The 17868-nt window shown below is 41.2% G+C and overlaps 2 protein-coding genes across 2 annotated transcripts; one reads left to right on the top strand and one right to left on the bottom strand.

Moving 5' to 3' along the window:
- The first annotated feature begins 5910 nt into the window (after positions 1 to 5910).
- Positions 5911 to 8024, top strand: LOC103449077 (uncharacterized). The gene has a single exon (XM_008388352.4). The coding sequence runs from the start codon at positions 6058 to 6060 to the stop codon at positions 7792 to 7794; it is 1737 nt and encodes a 578-aa protein (XP_008386574.1). The 5' UTR covers positions 5911 to 6057; the 3' UTR covers positions 7795 to 8024.
- A 903-nt stretch (positions 8025 to 8927) lies between these two features.
- LOC103449078 (RNA demethylase ALKBH10B) lies at positions 8928 to 14070 on the bottom strand. The gene is made up of 7 exons (XM_008388353.4): positions 13357 to 14070; positions 10991 to 11121; positions 10751 to 10868; positions 10415 to 10516; positions 10173 to 10288; positions 9843 to 9997; positions 8928 to 9753 (listed from the first exon to the last, which is right to left on the bottom strand). Exons 1-7 carry the CDS (start codon positions 13907 to 13909, stop codon positions 9291 to 9293), a joined length of 1638 nt encoding a protein of 545 aa, XP_008386575.1. The 5' UTR covers positions 13910 to 14070; the 3' UTR covers positions 8928 to 9290.
- Between the last annotated feature and the right edge of the window lie 3798 nt (positions 14071 to 17868).

Genomic DNA, 17868 nt, shown 5'->3' with positions numbered 1-17868 from the left:
AGGCTCTTGCAGACCAGGAGCTTTTGTTGGTTTGTCAAGCGATCCGGGAAAGCCGTTCCTCGCAATCTTCATAGTAAGGAGCCTTGACTGAGTGATTGAAGAAGTCTTCAGGAAAGAAATCACGCATCGTGATGGGGATGGACGATCTATGTGTCGAAATTTCATCATCTTCAACACGTTCATGTTGCTTTGAAGGTTGACAAGAGCTGCTTTGCCCCCTTTCCGATTGGCGGACATGTGGAGGAGACGTATGCTTCTTGTGCAATTTCTTAGGAGTGACTTGAGTCCATCCTTCAACTTTGCTTGTCTTGGACGATGCCCCCAGCGGTTGAGGTGAAAATTTTGAGTCGGAAGAGCCAGAAGTGAAAGTGGTATAGTTTGACTTCACCACATCGTCAAGATCTAGCTCGATGATTCCTTTCTGAGCCAGCTTCATGATGAGATCTTTCAACACGAAGCACTTTTCTGTCGGATGACTGATGAAGCGGTGGAATTTACAGTATCTTGGACTGTTAGTACGATTCATCTCTTCCGGCCGTCTGCACTCAGGCAAACTGATCACCTTCTTGTCCAACAGGTCATCTAGCATGGCAACCACATCAGAGTCGGGGAATGGATAAGTCTTCTCCTCAAGCTCCTTCAAAGTGCGTCTACGTGTCTCTTGATCACGAAAAGCTTCGGTTTGAATCGCCTTGCCTCGTGTGGATATTTTGACGGGAGATGTGTTGACAATCATCGCTTCCTTGGTGGGTTTCCATGCAGCCTTTTCCACCTTTGTCTCAAGAGCTTTGTCGTTTTTGTAGTTGGCGATCGGTTCCTTCTTCCCATGATGGGCGATGCTCAACTCCATATCATGGGCGCGAGTGGCCAATTCCTCAAAGGTCCGTGGTTTAATGCCTTGAAGGATGTATTGCAAACCCCATTGCATGCCTTGGATGCACATCTCGATTGAAGAGGTTTCCGAGAGCCTGTCTTTACAGTTGAGGCTTAGAATGCGCCACCTGTTGATGTAGTCAATGACTAGCTCGTCCTTCCACTGCTTTGTGCTCGTTAGCTCTAGCATGCTCACAGTGCGGCGGGTGCTGTAGAAACGGTTGAGGAATTCCCGCTCTAATTGCTCCCAGCTGTTGATGGACTCAGGCTCTAGGTCCGTGTACCACTCAAAGGCATTTCCTTTCAGCGAGCGCACAAACTGCTTGGCAAGGTAGTCTCCCTCCGTCCCCGCGTTGTTGCAAGTTTCGACGAAATGTGCAACGTGCTGCTTTGGGTTTCCTTTTCCATCAAACTGCATGAACTTTGGTGGTTGATAACCCTTTGGCATCCTTAGGGCATCAATCTTCTTGGAATAGGGCTTCGAGTAGAACAAGGAGGTATGTGAGCTCCCTTCATACTGTGCCTTGATGGTGTTGGTGATCATCTCCTGCAGCTGCTGGATAGAAAGAGATCCCATGAGTGCCGCTGCTTGGTCTGGCTCCGGCTTCCCATCGATTTTCTTCACCGGGGGTTCTTCGTCTCCGCCAGCTCCTCCCTTTAGTGGATCATCATCTGGGTCGGGTTTATCGCCGTCCTGCGCCTCCAGTCGGTTGACTAGTGCTGCAATTTGCAAGTCTTTTTCTTCCACAGTTCGGGTTAGCCTTGCGATTGCTTCATTCATTTGAGCCAGCTGCTCATCGATTGAAGTTGCTCCAATGGTCATGACTTGCATGGCTGAACTGTCGCTTGAATCGGCATCGGAGAGCATGGATTCGGAGTATTTCCTTGGGCTTTCCCCCCTTGGTGCCCTTAGTGAGGCTAAGGTGATCAAAGGCTCGTGCCTTGGGTGCTTTTGTTCCCTTGACAGAGTTGATGCAGAGGTGGAAGAGGCGGCAGAAGTAGCTCTTGCCATGCTTCGAGTCGTGATGCCTAAAGTGACACCTCTTGCGACGAGGGCGCTCTTGTTCTTTGCGCCAGTTGCGGGAACAGTTTGAGCCTTCCTTGAAGCCATTAATTTTGGAAGTGTGCTCGAATTTCTTGAACGGAGAAAGAGATGAGAGGTAGAGATTGTCCCACTGGGCGTGCCAATTTGTGAACACGGAAAATTCCTGAAACGAAAGAGACAAGAAACGACGTGCACAAACAAATATTTGTATTTGATGATTTTGGGTTACAATCTCTCTCTATTTTGATCCTCTGATTCAATCTCCGTAAGGTGTGTATTTGTGGATGTGTGATTGATCCAAAGGGCCGTTGGGCTTGATCTAAGGATGAACGTTCTTCAAGGGCCGCGGACTTGATCTTGAAGGTGGATTTGAGCGGATCTTCAAAGGGGCTTTTGGGCTTGATCTTTGAAGAACAGTGATGAACGGATCTCCAAGGGCTTTTGGGCTTGATTTTGAAGAACAGTGATGAACGGATCTTCAAGGGGCTTTTGGGCTTGATCTTGAAGAACGTTCTTCAAGGGCCGTGGACTTGATCTTGAAGGTGGATTTGAGCGGATCTTCAAATGGGCTTTTGGGCTTGATCTTTGAAGAACAGTGATGAACGGATCTCCAAAGGCTTTTGGGCTTGATCTTGAAGAACAGTGATGAACGGATCTTCAAGGGCTTTTGGGCTTGATCTTGAAGAACGGTTGGACGTATGGATTTGTCGACGTTGTTGATCCAAAGGGCCGTTGAGGCTTGATCTTGGATGAACGGATGATGAACGATGGTGCTTTCTTCAAAGGCCGTCGGGGCTTGATCTTGAAGGTGGATGATTGTTGATCCAAGGGCCGTCGGGGCTTGATCTTGGAAGAACGATGAACGAAGAACAAAGAACACTTTCTTGATTCTTCGGGAACCTGGATGCTTGAGAGCTTCGGAGTTTCAGAGCTTCAGAGCTTCAAGGTGTAATATGAATTCCCCTTAAATGAATGAAATGGGCTTATATTTATAGAATTTTCCAAGGCCTAATTTTGAATATAATATCCCGGATGAAATAAGTCGTTTCTGCCAGGTGTTGACACGTGTCTTATTTGATGACTTTTCCAACTCATTTCAATTTTCGTTGAGTCACATGCTACGTGTAAAATTTATGCAATACATGAGCGTTGACACTTTGATTTATCGGTCAACATTTATTTACCGAAATTTCGATGTCTACAGTTATCATTTGAGTGGACGACCAAATTGACAAAACTAATTAATCAAATTAACATGTCATGCAAACATGAGTTTAGCTGAGTTTGTTATAGCAATGTACTTCACCCTCTGTGCTTAACTTTGAATCCTCTTCTTCATAATTTAGATAAAATTATTGCAATTAGTCTATCGTTTGTTAAAAAAAAAGACATATATCAAGTCAAACATGTCATGCTATACACAACAATTTCTCCTAATTGAGAAAGTAATGAGTTATATGTATAATCCACATTATTCTCCCAATTTGTCATCCTATTTTGCTCTTCGCCAAACTTTTAATAAAAACTTTAATTGCAAATGCTGCTTTTTTCATATATAAGTTTACTTTTTTTTTTCTTCTTCTTAATTTACATGTATAGAACTACTTTGAAAAGCTAAAGTGCATAATAACCAGTGTAGTACATGGTTTTGACAATAGCCATTCCAACCTTTAGGAAGCTCTTTGCGACTGCCTAATAATCTCAGTAATTGCAAACTTGTAACCCCGACGAGCCACCGCGCCAACCGCCACATGACATATTTCTCGGGCTAAGACTTCCTCGGCTCAATGCCATAGTTCCTCCTCATAGCTTCCTTTCTGCTCTGAATAAACGCTTCTGATTTTTCGTTTATGTTTAGAGCAATGTGAAAAAGTGGCCTTACGCGCCGCCTTAACGCAAACTTCGATCCTTTATCATCATCTTCTATCTCCATTGCTAGTGTCAACTTTTCGCTACCCATTACACCCTTTCCTTTCTTCATACTACTTTTCTCTTTATCTGGTTTCGGTACATCCTTAATGCTCAAAACCTTCTTCAGGTTGCCTTTGTGTTCGGAAACATTGGCCTTCACTGGATCACCTAACTTGTCAATATGCGTCCACGATTCAAAGCCATCATCGGTTTGCTTGTAGTGAACTTGAATCTGAAGACCAGAATCCTTCTCCGGCGTCTGGCGAGCCTCATGAAGGTCCATTGTCTCAACCCCATTAGGGTTAGCAGCTGGAATCATAGGCTGTTCGTCTTGATCAGGCATCGGATGGCCTAACGTTACTTGCTTAACAAGGAGTCTACCGACCAGGGTATTCACAATGAAGGTGAAGATCCTGTGGCAAATGCCAGTAGGCTCGGTGCGGTTGAGCTTCTCCTGCATTGCCCAGTTTCGAATGAGAAGATAGAACTAAAGACGAGCTCCGATAGAGGCTGGGGATGAAGGTTTAAATGGAGTGTTGGGGATGAAGATTATTTACGTGCACTGAACAAACTGCAAAGTCATTTGGATATGTGATTCCATGCTTGGAAATATGGTAATGAAAAGTAGGAAAGAAAGAATATTAAAACTCTGATGGAGGAATTAATACTAGTTTTGTCTTGTAATCCCAACCCAAAGGGCGAAGATTAAGACAAGCTTTGTCTCACTAAGCGAGGTTCGACTGTATGAGTTTTAAAACGTCATTGCGCTCGGTTCTGTTTCAAGTATTCTGTTAGCTCCAATTTGGGGAAGATAAGATCATATGTTAAATTCCTTTGATAGGACTTTGGTAGGAAGCAAAAGCAACTTGCAAGAATATCATAGGGAAATTCATATGATACCATGCATTTGGAGAGAGCTAGAATATTACTTTGCTTGGAATCACTTTTATTCCAAAACAGCAACCCCTCTTGATTTTTACACACTTCAGGATGAGTTTTTGTTCTTTCACGATCGGCTGGAGTAATCGGGAACTTGAAAGAATCAACTCAACTTGAATGAAAGTCACCGGAATCCCATATGCACCGGCAAATACTAGGGTAAACACTTACAATACTCCGCCGTAGTATTCGACATTGAACTTTAGAGCCCAAAACTTAGCCAAAACGAAGTGCATGCCTGAACATCTATAGAACGTCTTGTATAATTTTTAGGAATCATATAAATGAAATGAGGCATGGGCGGAGCCACTATAAAAAATTTCGAGCGTTACCAAGAAAACTTCAAGCTCATATTGATCATGGGTCGAGGATGAAATTGAACTCTATGATATCTCCCATAACCCACAAACATATTGGAGGAGTCTCTCGGTAGACCATTCATTGTACTAGACGATACTACTTTAACAGTCGAATAACCCAACCCGGGAACATATTACAACCCCATATGGGAAAGATCCGACATGGAGTTGTCAAACCTTCATGTCGATGTGAGTTTCGATTAGCATGTTATTCATAGAATTACTTTTAAATATTGTTTTAATTTTTAATTTTTTTTAATACAGTGATGTGTTTACACAAAGGAGGTAGGGGACTTGGCTAAGCCACACCTTGCCATAATACTTTCATCCAAATTCATCTTTGACAAGAATCGAATCTAACACAACTCATTTACAAGTGAAAAACAATACCCATAATCTATTGGACGATGACCGTTTTAATCGGAAAATGATCCTTTCTGGGTCCCTTCCTCCTAATCCACCAAGTTCGGGAATCCAGGCCATTGAAATTTAATCCAACAACTACAAACAGGAGCCCACTTTAAAAGATATAATAACTTTAGCTGTTGGATCAAATTTCAATGACCTAGATCCCCGAACTTGGTAGATTAGGAGGAAAGGATTCGAAGATGATCCCTTTCCGTTTTAATCGGACGGATCACAACTTTTGATGTTCGTCCCTGCTTGACACGTGGGTCTTGCTCAATGTTGGGTCTTTAACAAAGTATTGGGCCAATAATCCATACTTTATTTTGGGCTCATATCCATAGTTAAAGCCCAAACACCAAGCTAGACATTGACCACCCCCCTCACTGATGCGAACTACACGTAGAGTGCACGTTAACGTCCCTAAATTTCCAGTTTCTCACTCTACTCTCCAACCCCTCTCTCTCCCCCTCTTCCAAATTTTCTGGTAAATCCCAATCCCTCTGCTTTCCCATTTTTTCCTCCATGAATTTCTTCAAATCCGTGTTCTCCGACGACCCAGATCCCCCAAACCCCGAATCCGAATCCGAAACCGGGTCTCACAACAACCCAGAACAGGAACACGCAGATCCGAAGTCCCCACGGACACAACCCAGTCCCAACCCGACCGGCAACACCGGCGGGTGGATGTTCGGCGATCTGATCAAAACCCTATCGACCAGATCCGAGTCGGTGATCGAGACCTACCGCCGCGACCTGCAAGAATTCGGGTTGGGTCTGAAGAAAGAGATCGAGGTGGCTCAGGGGTCGTTGGAAACGGTGGGACACGTCATCGATGAGTTCGGGAACACAGTGCTGCAAGGGACGGCCCAGATCCTCGCCGGCGACGAATCGGATTCCTCCGACGCCAAAGACCAAGGCTTTAGCTCTCAGCAGAGCTTGAATTCGAAACGGTACAGTAGGTTTGACGCTCAGGTGCGTGCGATTCAGGGTGACGCTAGCACTTACTGTGAGGAGCCTGAGGATTTGGATGATTACGGAAAATGGCAATCTGGGTTTGATTTGGAGGAGAAAGGTGAAGAAATCGAGAGGCTTTTAGAAGAAAACGGAGCTATGGAGGGGATTTACAAAAGCGTTGTTCCGAACAGCGTTGATCACGAAAGCTTTTGGTGTAGGTACTTTTATAGGGTTTATAAGCTGAGGCAGGCTGAGGATGCGAGAGTGAATCTCGTTAAGCGGGCGATTTCGATCGAGGAGGATGAGGACTTGAGTTGGGATGTTGATGATGATGAGTATGATGACAATGTGAACAATGTGGTGTTGAAAGCGAATTCGGCGAAAAGTACTCAAGTGGCTGCTGAAAGTTCTGGCAAAGATGGGATAGTTGAGGACTTGAAGGTTGGGAATGAGGTTGGAGAGAAGAGTTCCAATAATGTGGGAGAGGGGAGCTGTGTCGTTGAAGAGGCGAATGTGGCGTCGAAGAAGGATGATTTAGCTGCGAATAGTGAATTGGTCAGCAAAGGTTCTGAGCAGAAGGTTGTTAAGGAAGAGAGTAGCTCCGTTGGGGAATCTCAAATTGTTGAGAAGAAGGGTAATGATGTGGAGTTGAGTGGTGATAAGGGGTCTGAAAAGAAAATGCAAGTAGAAGGGGATTCTGAGAAGAAAGATTTGCCATCGAAATTGGAGGAGAAAGGGGCAGTGGAAGGGAAGAAGAATGTAGCTGCCGGTAAAGGCAGTGTTGTTGAAGAAGCAAATGTGGCGTCGAAGAAGGATGATTTAGCTGCGAATAGCGAACTGGTCAGCAAAGTTTCTGAGCAGAAGGTTGTTAAGGAAGAGAGTAGCTCTGTTGGGGAATCTCAAATTGTTGAGAAGAAGGGTAATGATGTGGAGTTGAGTGGTGGTAAGGAGTCCGAAAAGAAAATGCAGGTAGAAAGGGATTCCGCGAAGAAAGACGTGCCATCAAAATTGGAGGAGAAAGCGGTAGTGGAAGGGAAGAAGAATGGGGCTGCTGAATCCGGCAAAGGCAATGATGTTCCGGCGGTTTCAATCAAGTCCTTTACGCCGGAGGAAGAAGACCTTGGATGGGATGAGATTGAGGATCTTAGCAGCATTGATGATAAAGAAGTTGGCCATGGTGGTGGAAGTGGAAGTCCTGCTAACAAAGCCGAGCTCCGAAAGCGGCTCAGTACTGCTGCTGCTGAAGAAGAAGAAGATTTAAGCTGGGATATTGAGGATGATGATGATGTACCAGCTCAAGCTTGAGTAGCAAGTAAATTGGAAAGTTCTTGGTTCTTTAAATTTAGTGCACGAATTTATTATGTACTCCCCCAATTTGTTCTTGGGAAGTCTGATATATGTAAAGGGGGATTCTTTTAAAAAAAAGCCCTGTTATTTTATCAGTTTGGTTTTAAATGCAAATAGATTCCTTTATATCTGTAATTTGTGATGTTAAATCAGCCAGCCTTGTCTATAAAAGAAGTCAATTTCATTAATTTGTGGATTTTTACCATTACTTAGCAAAATCTTAAGATGATGTTGGATAATAACTCGGGGTAGGAGTGTCTAACTACGTCGGTCATAGCGCTGAAACGTGAGACTTTTTGTGTTTCGGTGCCACCTCCTCACTCTTGTTTCACCCGGTATGAGAGATACTCTAATCAGAAGTCCTCTTAACCAGTATCATCAACCAAAAGCATGAGACTTCCTGTGTTTGTGTTTCGGTCCCCCCTCCTCACTCTTGTTCCACCCGGTATGAGAGATGCTCTAATTAGAAGTTCTCCGACAAACATCAACCAAAAGCACAAGACTTCTTGTGTTTCAACCGCACCTTCACTCATGTTTCATCCAATGTGAGAGATGCTCTAATCAGAAGTTCTCCGACAAATCAAAAGAATGAGACTTCTTGTGTGTAGGTCTCACCTGCTCACTCTTGTTCCACCCGGTGTGAGAGATGCTCTAATCAGAAGTTCTCCGACAAACATCATCAACCAAAGACAAACACGTCCGTAGAAGATCAGGAGGTTTCCCGAACCATAGACACTCCGAATCACGTGCTAAATCTATTTATGAAGCGCGGTTTTCATGTTTTGAATGTGAATTAGATGCCGTTCCCTCTCATCCAAAAGAAAGTCTCTTGCATTTGCATATGCTTGTAGCTTTATATGCCTAACCCCCCTTCTTCTGTTGACTCCTTGGTGCAGTAACTGTAAAGGAAAGTCTCACGTTTTGGTTTCAATGTAATGGCTCTGAATTCGCACGAGACTTAAAAACTTGAGTGGTTTAGGGCATTAATCCTGTCACCGAAAGTCATGTGTTTGTATCCACTTCACCTATATATCGCTTGTTTAAAAAAAATTATCACTACGTATCGCTCCGTTCTTCGTAAACTGAAAACGTAGTACAAAATAATTCAACCTGCCTATGAAAAACTTTAACATAATACAAAATTCAGCTCCTTTTACTTGAGCTAAAATTCACACCCCACAAACTTGATACTCTTACTAACTATGAAGGCCGTACACCATCCAAGAAAAAAGTATTGTAATCACCCCTACAACCTTAATCTTACTGAGACAAAAGAAGTGAAAACAAATCGAAAAAAAAGAAAAAAACCGACTCTTCTAACGGCACCTAGGTTCTGTTTGTACATCAAGAAAAGACTGGCGTAGAACACAAATGCGAACGTGAACGCTATGCTGATTCATATCGTTTTTGGACCCAGGGCTGCCTCTGACTAACTTCGGATCTTCGTTCTTCCATTAGACACTGATGCCGGGCTCAGAAGTGGACTCTGCAGGGGAAGGGAATGCCATAAGCCGTCCCTTTTGGGCGCGAGGTGGGAGATGCTTTGCTGGTTTTCTTGATCCCATGGTCCAGGGCAAGAAAACCCCTGTACCACTTTGAGGGACTTTTCGAGGGCTCAATGCCATAGGACGAACGGGGGCTAGCATGACTACTGGAGCACGAAGGACACCCCATTTGGGCATCACATCCATTGCCTCATAACCATTGGGAGCTGCTCCATCTGGCATCGTGTATGGGCTTACCATCCCGGGTTGCCATAGAGTCATGGCACCATTGTTTGTTGGACTTTGGGGCGACTGGAACTGGTTGGAGTGTACTCGGACTCTGAAGAATGTGATGCTCACCCTTCTGTTTGGAGATGGACACATCACGTGTCGTGACATGTCAGCGCTGTTTCCCCTCATGACTAAAAGGGACCTGCAGAAGTTAAAAATTCCACGTTTGCGGTTTTCAATCACCATGAACCGTGAAAAGTAAGTGAAACTGAAAGAACTAAGAGTACATACCCTTGTTTCAGTGATAGCATCAGCGGCCCCTTGTAGTTCCCATCATTATCACTCAGAAGGGTGCGCCCGAAAGCCATTGCTGATTCAGAGAGGAGAAGAGTGGCGATGGGCTGGTCCAAATGGGGTGGTTTCAGGAATGGCTGTGAATACTCTCCCTACAAAATAAATGATTGCAATTAAAACCGTTTCTCCCTTAAATTAAAAAGAAAGTGCATAAACAAAGACTTATAACACAAACCAATGCCGTGAAGCGCCCTCTTTGCAGCTATGTTCTAGTAAACAATAACAGAGGCTGTATCATGACAATGCATCAAGCAAAACATAGAATACCTCCTCAAAGAAGTTGATCATGCAACCATTCGGTCGTTTATACTCTGGAATTAGCTGCCATAGTACAAAGTGATCAATCACATCTTCGAGAAGAGCTGGAATCGGCACCATATTGCCTATAAACACAAGAAAACAAATTAAAGTTAGCTTCGGTATTTAGTATGCAATGCATAGAATGCATCACTGATAATAAGACCCTGTCCAAAATAGTTGAAGTATGCATTACTAGTTTCGGTTATTACTTGTAGTATCCTCCTTGATCTGCCCGAAAATTGGAACGCCAAACTGAATAAGCTCTCTCCTGTTTCCCTTAACCTGCTTGTTGAACAGAATGAAGGTCTCGCCTGTATTCAATCAAGAAGATAACTTATAGTAGCCTTTCCTATGTTAAAAAAAACGAGTTAGCCTCAATAAACCTACATGGAAAGTTTCGCATTCAAACTTCGGAAGCCAATTTTTTAAAGAACAAATGAATTACTACAATTATCTCCATTACACAAAACGACGTAATAGAACAATATATGAGACCAAAATAAGATACAACCCAGGATGAGTTTCACAAACAAGGGTTCCTTTACCTGAGAGCTCTCCATTAATTCCAGCCGCGTGGAGATCATTTACGAGGTCAGTCAATTTGCAGAGCTCATTGTCAGTGAATATGTCCTCATATAGCTTCAGCCCCTTCACGACATTCACCTGCCAGTTCGGTCATCTGCTAGTCAGTAATAGCTACCTGATTTTCTTTACCAGAATATACAGCATATCAACTCTTTGACTTCTATCTTACAGAGTGACATTAGATTGAGGAAATAACTCACCATATGCCCTTTCACCGACTCCTTTGCTGAGAAACCTTTAGTCAATTTGATCTGGGTACGACGTGCCTCGCACTCATCATGATTAGAGCATATTTCCTCGTTTACTGAATTGAGCTGCGCTTCTTGTGAACCTGCAGTAAAAGCAGAAGGTAATCAAATCGTTAAAAATAATGCATTCTATAATCAAATGAGTTCACTAGCAAAAATCTATGTTCATCTGATGGATAACTGATAAACAATAGCTTGTCAACTGATCCAAAAAACAGTTGTTTATATTGTACGGAAGTCAGCTAGCGTATAATTAACGAACTAGCATTTATCGAACTATGCCAAAATAGCTATCATACAGAAATGATGCGAAGTTTCTATCAAAACCGAGTCTACGAACATCGGATTTGCAATAAATCACTGATAAGCATGTATTGTACGCAGTCCCTTTGAAACAGAACACAACAAGAGTGTTTTTTTTACTGTCAATATCGTAAATTATGCATAATCTTCTCTAGATACCGATTTAACTGTTTAAGTACTGTGAATTAGGAGGTACATAAAAATTTGAATAAGCTTCAGATGATGCATTTGTGGAATGTAAATCTTCATCACAATTTCTAAAACATAAAAATGGTGATAAGCCAATGCTTCCACCTGCCGCTCATAAGTGCTTTTACAAAAAGCAAAAGCTATCCCTATTCACCGCGCACAACCAAATAGGCCGGACACAATAACAAACAAATAACTACACACAATACACCACTATAAGCATCGAGAATATCGGAACCTTAAACAGCTGATCCGGCTGTCCAAACATAATGATACCCCAGCCGGTTTGTAATTCGGCAGCACCATACACTACTCGAAACTTGTACGAATATAAGAAACGAGGTGTACAAAATAACACACGTCGAATCTAGTTGGTATGTCCAAATAAAAAAATTAAAGTACAGGTGAGTATATGTAGTATTACGTTACTATTTCACATCGTTTTGTGTGTTAATCAAAAGTGAATTGGCACAACCATAAACGAAAATTAAAGAGAGTTTTAACGAAACACTTCCTGTACCATTCATTTTAACGAAAAAGAACAATTTTATTTTAAAAAGTCACTCTTGGTACTATTCACTTACAACACTTTTTTGTCATTTTGATTAAAACTCAAAGGTTTCAAGCTATTTTCATTAGTTTTCCTGAAAATTAAAACGCTAAATCAAAACGCAATTCATTGCTAACTTAATTCCCAGCTTGACCTGAAACTCGGAATTATGGACTGAGCTGGGCCCACACCGAGCTGGGCCCCAAATCATAATAACTAATTTTAATGTTGGGATGACCACCCAAACTTTTGTCAAAGAGCACCTACCAACCCAGATTGAACCAACAAACCAAACGCAACCCGTGACGTCAGCAGCCCTGATCAGGCGCCGCCTACCCTTGAAATCAAACGGCACGCTTCTCGAGCGCCCAACTAACTATCACACCGGTTGCATTCAAACTTTTTCGTTCACCACTCCACCTCGAAAATCTGAAATCCCCGCTAAAACCTCGGGAAAACGTTTCCAGCCACACTAAATTAATTTTTTTACCTTTTATTTAATTTCTTCAAATTTTAATTTTAATTTTTTGGAAATTAAAAAGATTTAATTAATAATAAAGGGAGATTAGTAGGCTGAAAAATTAGAAGTATCACTAAACAGACTATTAAAAATCTGACTCTCTGTATCTTTGTTTTTTACATAATTTTCGCGCTAATATTATAAAATACTATACCAAAACATGTAGTGGCCGAAAATTTTTAAAAAAAATCACCTTAAAACAGTCTTCTTAGCGTTTTCTTAAACGTAAAAAACGCAACGTTGAGTTCAAAGCACAGAAAATGGAAAACAGGGTTTTCCATCTCCAAGTCGAGGAAATGGAAAACGAGGTTTTGAATTTTACCTACTTCTAAAAATAAGTCTTGAATCTCGGATCTGGTGGAAAGTAAAACATGTTGCTCCCAAAATAATGGACAAAAAAAAAAGTAGTTTTCTTTATAATTAAAATAATATATCTTTTTGTAATCAGGAAAATGATCTAATAAAATTATATTTTATTTTCTCGGATACCAAACAGCAGAGGAAAAGCTCTTCAGATTCCAAACAAGTTTAGTTCTTTTCTCTTTTTTTTTTTTCTCACAAACCAAACGGACCTAACGCTTCGTAAAACCAGAAAAATAGGACCTTCTCAGCTACAGCCACGTAGCTTAAATCGGAATTTCAAACACAACTGAATCCTGATTAAAAATTTATCAAAAAATGGAATTCGAATCATATCAAATTTCAGAATTTAATATTAAAAATCCAACTGTGGAGGAAATGAATCAGATTACTTACCTGCATCAGTAATCTCGCTATCCGGCGACGCCTCCTCGTCGGCTACCTCGTCGGCGGCGGCGCCAATTCCATTACTCTCCGCCACTTTCTCGTCACTTTCCTTCACTTTCTCTTCGTCCAAACACGATTTAACCTCCTCGCTCTTGCAAATTTCCTCTGTTCTCGAAACGCCGCCGTTCTCGACGTAGGCCTTCTGGTCCTCCATCCCCACCTTCTTCGACCCGACGTTTCGCAGCTCCACCATCACATCGGCAATGGAGTGGTACTTCTGCATCTGGAGCACCGGAATCCAATTGATCCTCCTTCGGTGTATCGCCGCGAAAACGGAGGCGTACTCGTCACCTCCTCCGCTGAGCTGAGTCAGGTGCCCACAGAGGGCGTCGATGATCGCGTTTGCCGCCGCAAACTCTCCCTTGTACCAACCAATAATGGCGTCCTTCGCCACCGCGTCTGATACCACCGTCACCGGGGCCGGCATCGACATCATTGAGGGTCCCGGCACCGGGGCGGCTCCATCAGTCGGCGACACCGCTGGCCCAACCGCCATCGACATCTATGTCACCGTTAATCCCGAAATCAATTCCCTTCTCTTTTTTACACACTCCGAACCGAATACCGGTGTTTTTCCGGCGTTCCTCTCTGAAACTCGGGAGATTTTTTTAGGAGGAGGGAGAGGAAGGAGAGTAGAGAAGGAGGCGGAAGAAAATTTCACATGGAAGGGGTTTGGGTGGGGACTCTATATATACTCCGGAGAAAGAGTGACAGTGGCAATGTCTGTGTCGGTAGGGACCACCGGTTGATGTGGCAATTTCGAGGTGGGATACGTGGCACTATTTGGGGGTTGTTGGGTAAAATGGGTGGAACGATGGTTAGGGCACAGTTGGCCGACTGCAGAGGCGGGGACGGAGGGTAAGTAGAGGGAAAATTACGTACATACCCTTGCTCTGGGTGAATTAGGTTTATGGCACGTGCAATATTTGGCTGGCGGGGATTTTCACGTGCACCGGTGTACATGTATAAGAAAAAGGCTTTCTAATTTTGGACCGTATAGATAAATCCAAGACATCGATCGATTAGCTATTGATTTAATAGTACTTGTTTTTGTTTTATTTGAAAGGTTTTAAGTTTGATTCGAATCAATGTCTTTGTAGATTTTGTTGTAATTAGTTCGGTTACGATAGCGTAATTTTATTATGGTACTTTTTATCATTGTAAAACTCGCATCAAAATTGGTAAGTAACACTAGTCTAATGGTGACGATCGATACGATAATGTAAAAAAAAGCAGACTAGGTTAGGGTTCGAAACGTCTAATAAAACATATCTTATTTGGAAAGACTTTTAAAATGACTGAAAATATTTTTGATGACAATGTTTTTTAAACCAATCCTTAATAAAAATCAAAAGGAATTTTGAAAAAGCGTTTTAAGTGCTTCTTGCAAGGAGCGCAAGATATGTGCTTCCTACAAGAAGCACAAGATATGTGCTTCTTTAAAAAAAAACATTTAAAGTGTTTTTAAAACTCAAAATCAATTTCACTAAAAACAATTTCAGTTATTTTAAAAACACTTTCAAATAAGCGTATATATGGTAAGTTTATAAAGTCGCTTTGGCCATTTACATTTCCAATTTTTTTGCATTTTCATCTACTATTTTTGTCATTATTTTTCCACAAACTTTGGAATTGTATTACTCATGAACCATCTAATATTTTTATATGGTACCAATGCCCTAATTTGGTAATTTGGATGTGAACTCAGCCTTATATTCTAACCAAGTTCATAATTACAGTTTTATCAAATTAATTAATATTGGGTGGATTTTTCAATAATCTCGTAACATGTACTGCAGAATGCGCGTCTTAGTTAATGATTTAATTCAAAGCATATTATATTATTGATGCTTAACTGCCCTCCCATGCGAATTTTAGGGTCACCATTGATATTGACACATTCGAAATTGTCAAATGTTCAGGTTGTTCTTCTATTCAATTTTTTTTTTTTTTTCTTCTTGTTGCTGTATATCTTGTCCGTACAGATTCCTCTTTGTTTATAGAAATTATTTAATTTAAATATCTAACATTGAATCTAATTAATATGATCTAAGTAACGATCATAACGTTCGCTAAAATTAATAAATGCAAGTAACTATTCGATTAATATTCAATCTAATCATATTATACAATCATATATTTGATCTGATCATTTAATTCGTAAACTTTCCAAAAATAAAAGAATCTTAACAGATTAATGGTCATTACTAATTAGCGTACTGCATTCGTGTAATTATTAAGTTATTTTGTCTAAAGGGCAGTTACGCGATCTCTGTATGTATTAAAGTTTAAATGAATTGTACCAAGTAATCGATTTGCTAGATTGGTCATTTTAATCATTAACTAAGTTATATGTATGGTAATTTTCTAAGAATTCCATATATGTAACACTTTTATAAATCTATTTCGGCTTTGTATTAGCACACTATATGATACTAGTTAAATTTTCCAATGAAGATGCGTTGACTTTATTTGATGAGATCATTTGTTCATAAAATACATCAAGGTTAGCTCAATTAGCATGCTATAGTACTAAAGCTTTGATGAGATCATTCACAAAGAAAATTCATTAACCTAATGTTAGTTTAATGGTCATATAACTATTGAGGTAGCTTCTAGTGAGTTTTGGACTAAATTGTTTAGTGAGTTTTTTGTTTCAAGACTTTGTTTTGATGTACTAGCAATATTCAAGAAGGGATGTTGTATTGAGAAATGATTTTCATTTCACCAAAGGATAAGTTACAAGAGTATTTATATGGAAGCTAAATACAACAGACTAACAGAGTAAAGGAAAGTTACAAGTGTGGTAATTTTCCTAACTAACTTTTAACTGTTTGTTATTACTATTATGTTGAGTTACTTGAGTAATAGAAGGAGTAAGAGGGGATGAAGAATAAAGGTTGGGAAAGGTAAGGGAAAATGAGGAAGGATTGACTGAGGAGGAAGCACAAGAGGGTAGCTGTGAAACAAGAGAGGGATTATGAAATGGGAATGTGGTTTCATCAAAGTAGACATGCCGGGAGACATACACTCTATTGGTGAAGGGGTCTAAGCATCTGTAACCTTTGTGAACCAAACTGTAGCCAATAAAAACACATAACTTGCTCTTGGGGTCAAGTTTGGACTGTGTATATGGCTTGAGCCAAGGATAGCAGCTGCAACCAAAGATTTTCAGTTGAGTATAATATGGTTTCTTCTTGAAAAATTGCTCCCAGGGTGAAGATTTAGCAGTTGGAGGAAGCCGATTAATGAGATAAACTGCAGTGAGAAATGCTTCTACCCAAAATTGATGAGGAACCTGAGATGCAATAAGTAGTGTCCTGGCTGTTTCCACAATGTGTCGGTGTTTCCGTTCTGCACACCCGTTCTGCTGAGGAGTGTGTGGACAGCTAAAATGTTGATGAATGCCATGACTGGACAAATGCTGTTTGAACTGAGTACTAATAAACTCACCCCCTGAGTCACATCTCAAAGTTCCAATTTTGTGACCAGACAGATTTTCAACAAGAGCTTGAAAGTGAACAAAAACTTGAAATACTTCTGATTTATGTTTGAGAGGATACAGCCAAGTGTACTTAGTAAAGTCATCAACAAATATGACATAGAATCGATATCCACTGATAAAAGACAGGGGAGCGGGACCCCAAACATCCGCATGAACCAACTCTAAAGATCTAGAAGAATGACAAATAGAATTCTGAAAAGGTAACTTGGCACATTTGCCTAAAACACAATTCGAACAGAAAGATTGTTTGACAATAGTAGATAAAGGCAAAGAAGACTTTGAGATCACAGATTGCAAAGTCTTGAACGTTGGATGCCCCAAACGTTGATGCCAAGTGTGTTGTGATGCCTTGAGTGCAGTAAGACCATGATGCTTTGATGAAGACTGAGAAGATGCAGAAAAGGGATAGAGACCACAGCGAACAGGAGCTCTAAAAAGCATCATCCCCGTAGTAAGATCCTTGTCATGAAAGTCAAAAGGATTTAGAGTTAAGGAACACCAATTGTCTCTAAGAAACATATTTGCAGAAACAAGATCATGCTTCAAGTGTGGAACATGCAACACATTTTGTAATTTAAAAGTAGCAGAAGGAGTATGAAGTAACGAGGAACCAGAGTGGAGAATCGGCAAACCTTGGCCGTCTCCAATGTAGACTTTATCGGGGCCATTGTAAGGTTGTGGATTCTAAAGATTTTGGAGGTTATTAGTCATATGAGAGCTTGCTCCAGAGTCAAGTAGCCACGGAGGAGAAGAAGATGCATTTGAGCGAGCATACATAGCAAGCTTAGCTGGTGGAATACGGCCTTGAAAATTGGGATTCATACGATTGGAGCAGTCAATCGCTTGATGACCAGTGTCTTCACAGATTTGACAAGGAACATTCCTGGAATTATTGTTAAAGAACCGAGCACCATTACGAAATCCTTCACCACTACGATTTCCTTCACGATTAGAAA

The sequence above is a fragment of the Malus domestica genome, chromosome 11 (assembly GCF_042453785.1).
Source record: "Malus domestica chromosome 11, GDT2T_hap1".
Taxonomy (NCBI): domain Eukaryota; kingdom Viridiplantae; phylum Streptophyta; class Magnoliopsida; order Rosales; family Rosaceae; genus Malus; species Malus domestica.
The sequence above is the reverse complement of the archived record's forward strand: the minus strand, read 5'-3'. Positions and strand labels throughout refer to the sequence as shown.

Coding starts and splice junctions, on each gene's coding strand:
- LOC103449078 (XM_008388353.4), bottom strand. CDS start 13,909: ATGTCGATGGCGGTTGGGCCAGCGGTGTCGCCGACTGATGGAGCCGCC. Junction 10,869..10,990: donor AGTCGGTGAAAGGGCATATG/GTGAGTTATTTC, acceptor CCGAACTGGCAG/GTGAATGTCGTGAAGGGGCT. Junction 10,517..10,750: donor AATTAATGGAGAGCTCTCAG/GTAAAGGAACCC, acceptor GATTGAATACAG/GCGAGACCTTCATTCTGTTC.
- LOC103449077 (XM_008388352.4), top strand. CDS start 6,058: ATGAATTTCTTCAAATCCGTGTTCTCCGACGACCCAGATCCCCCAAAC.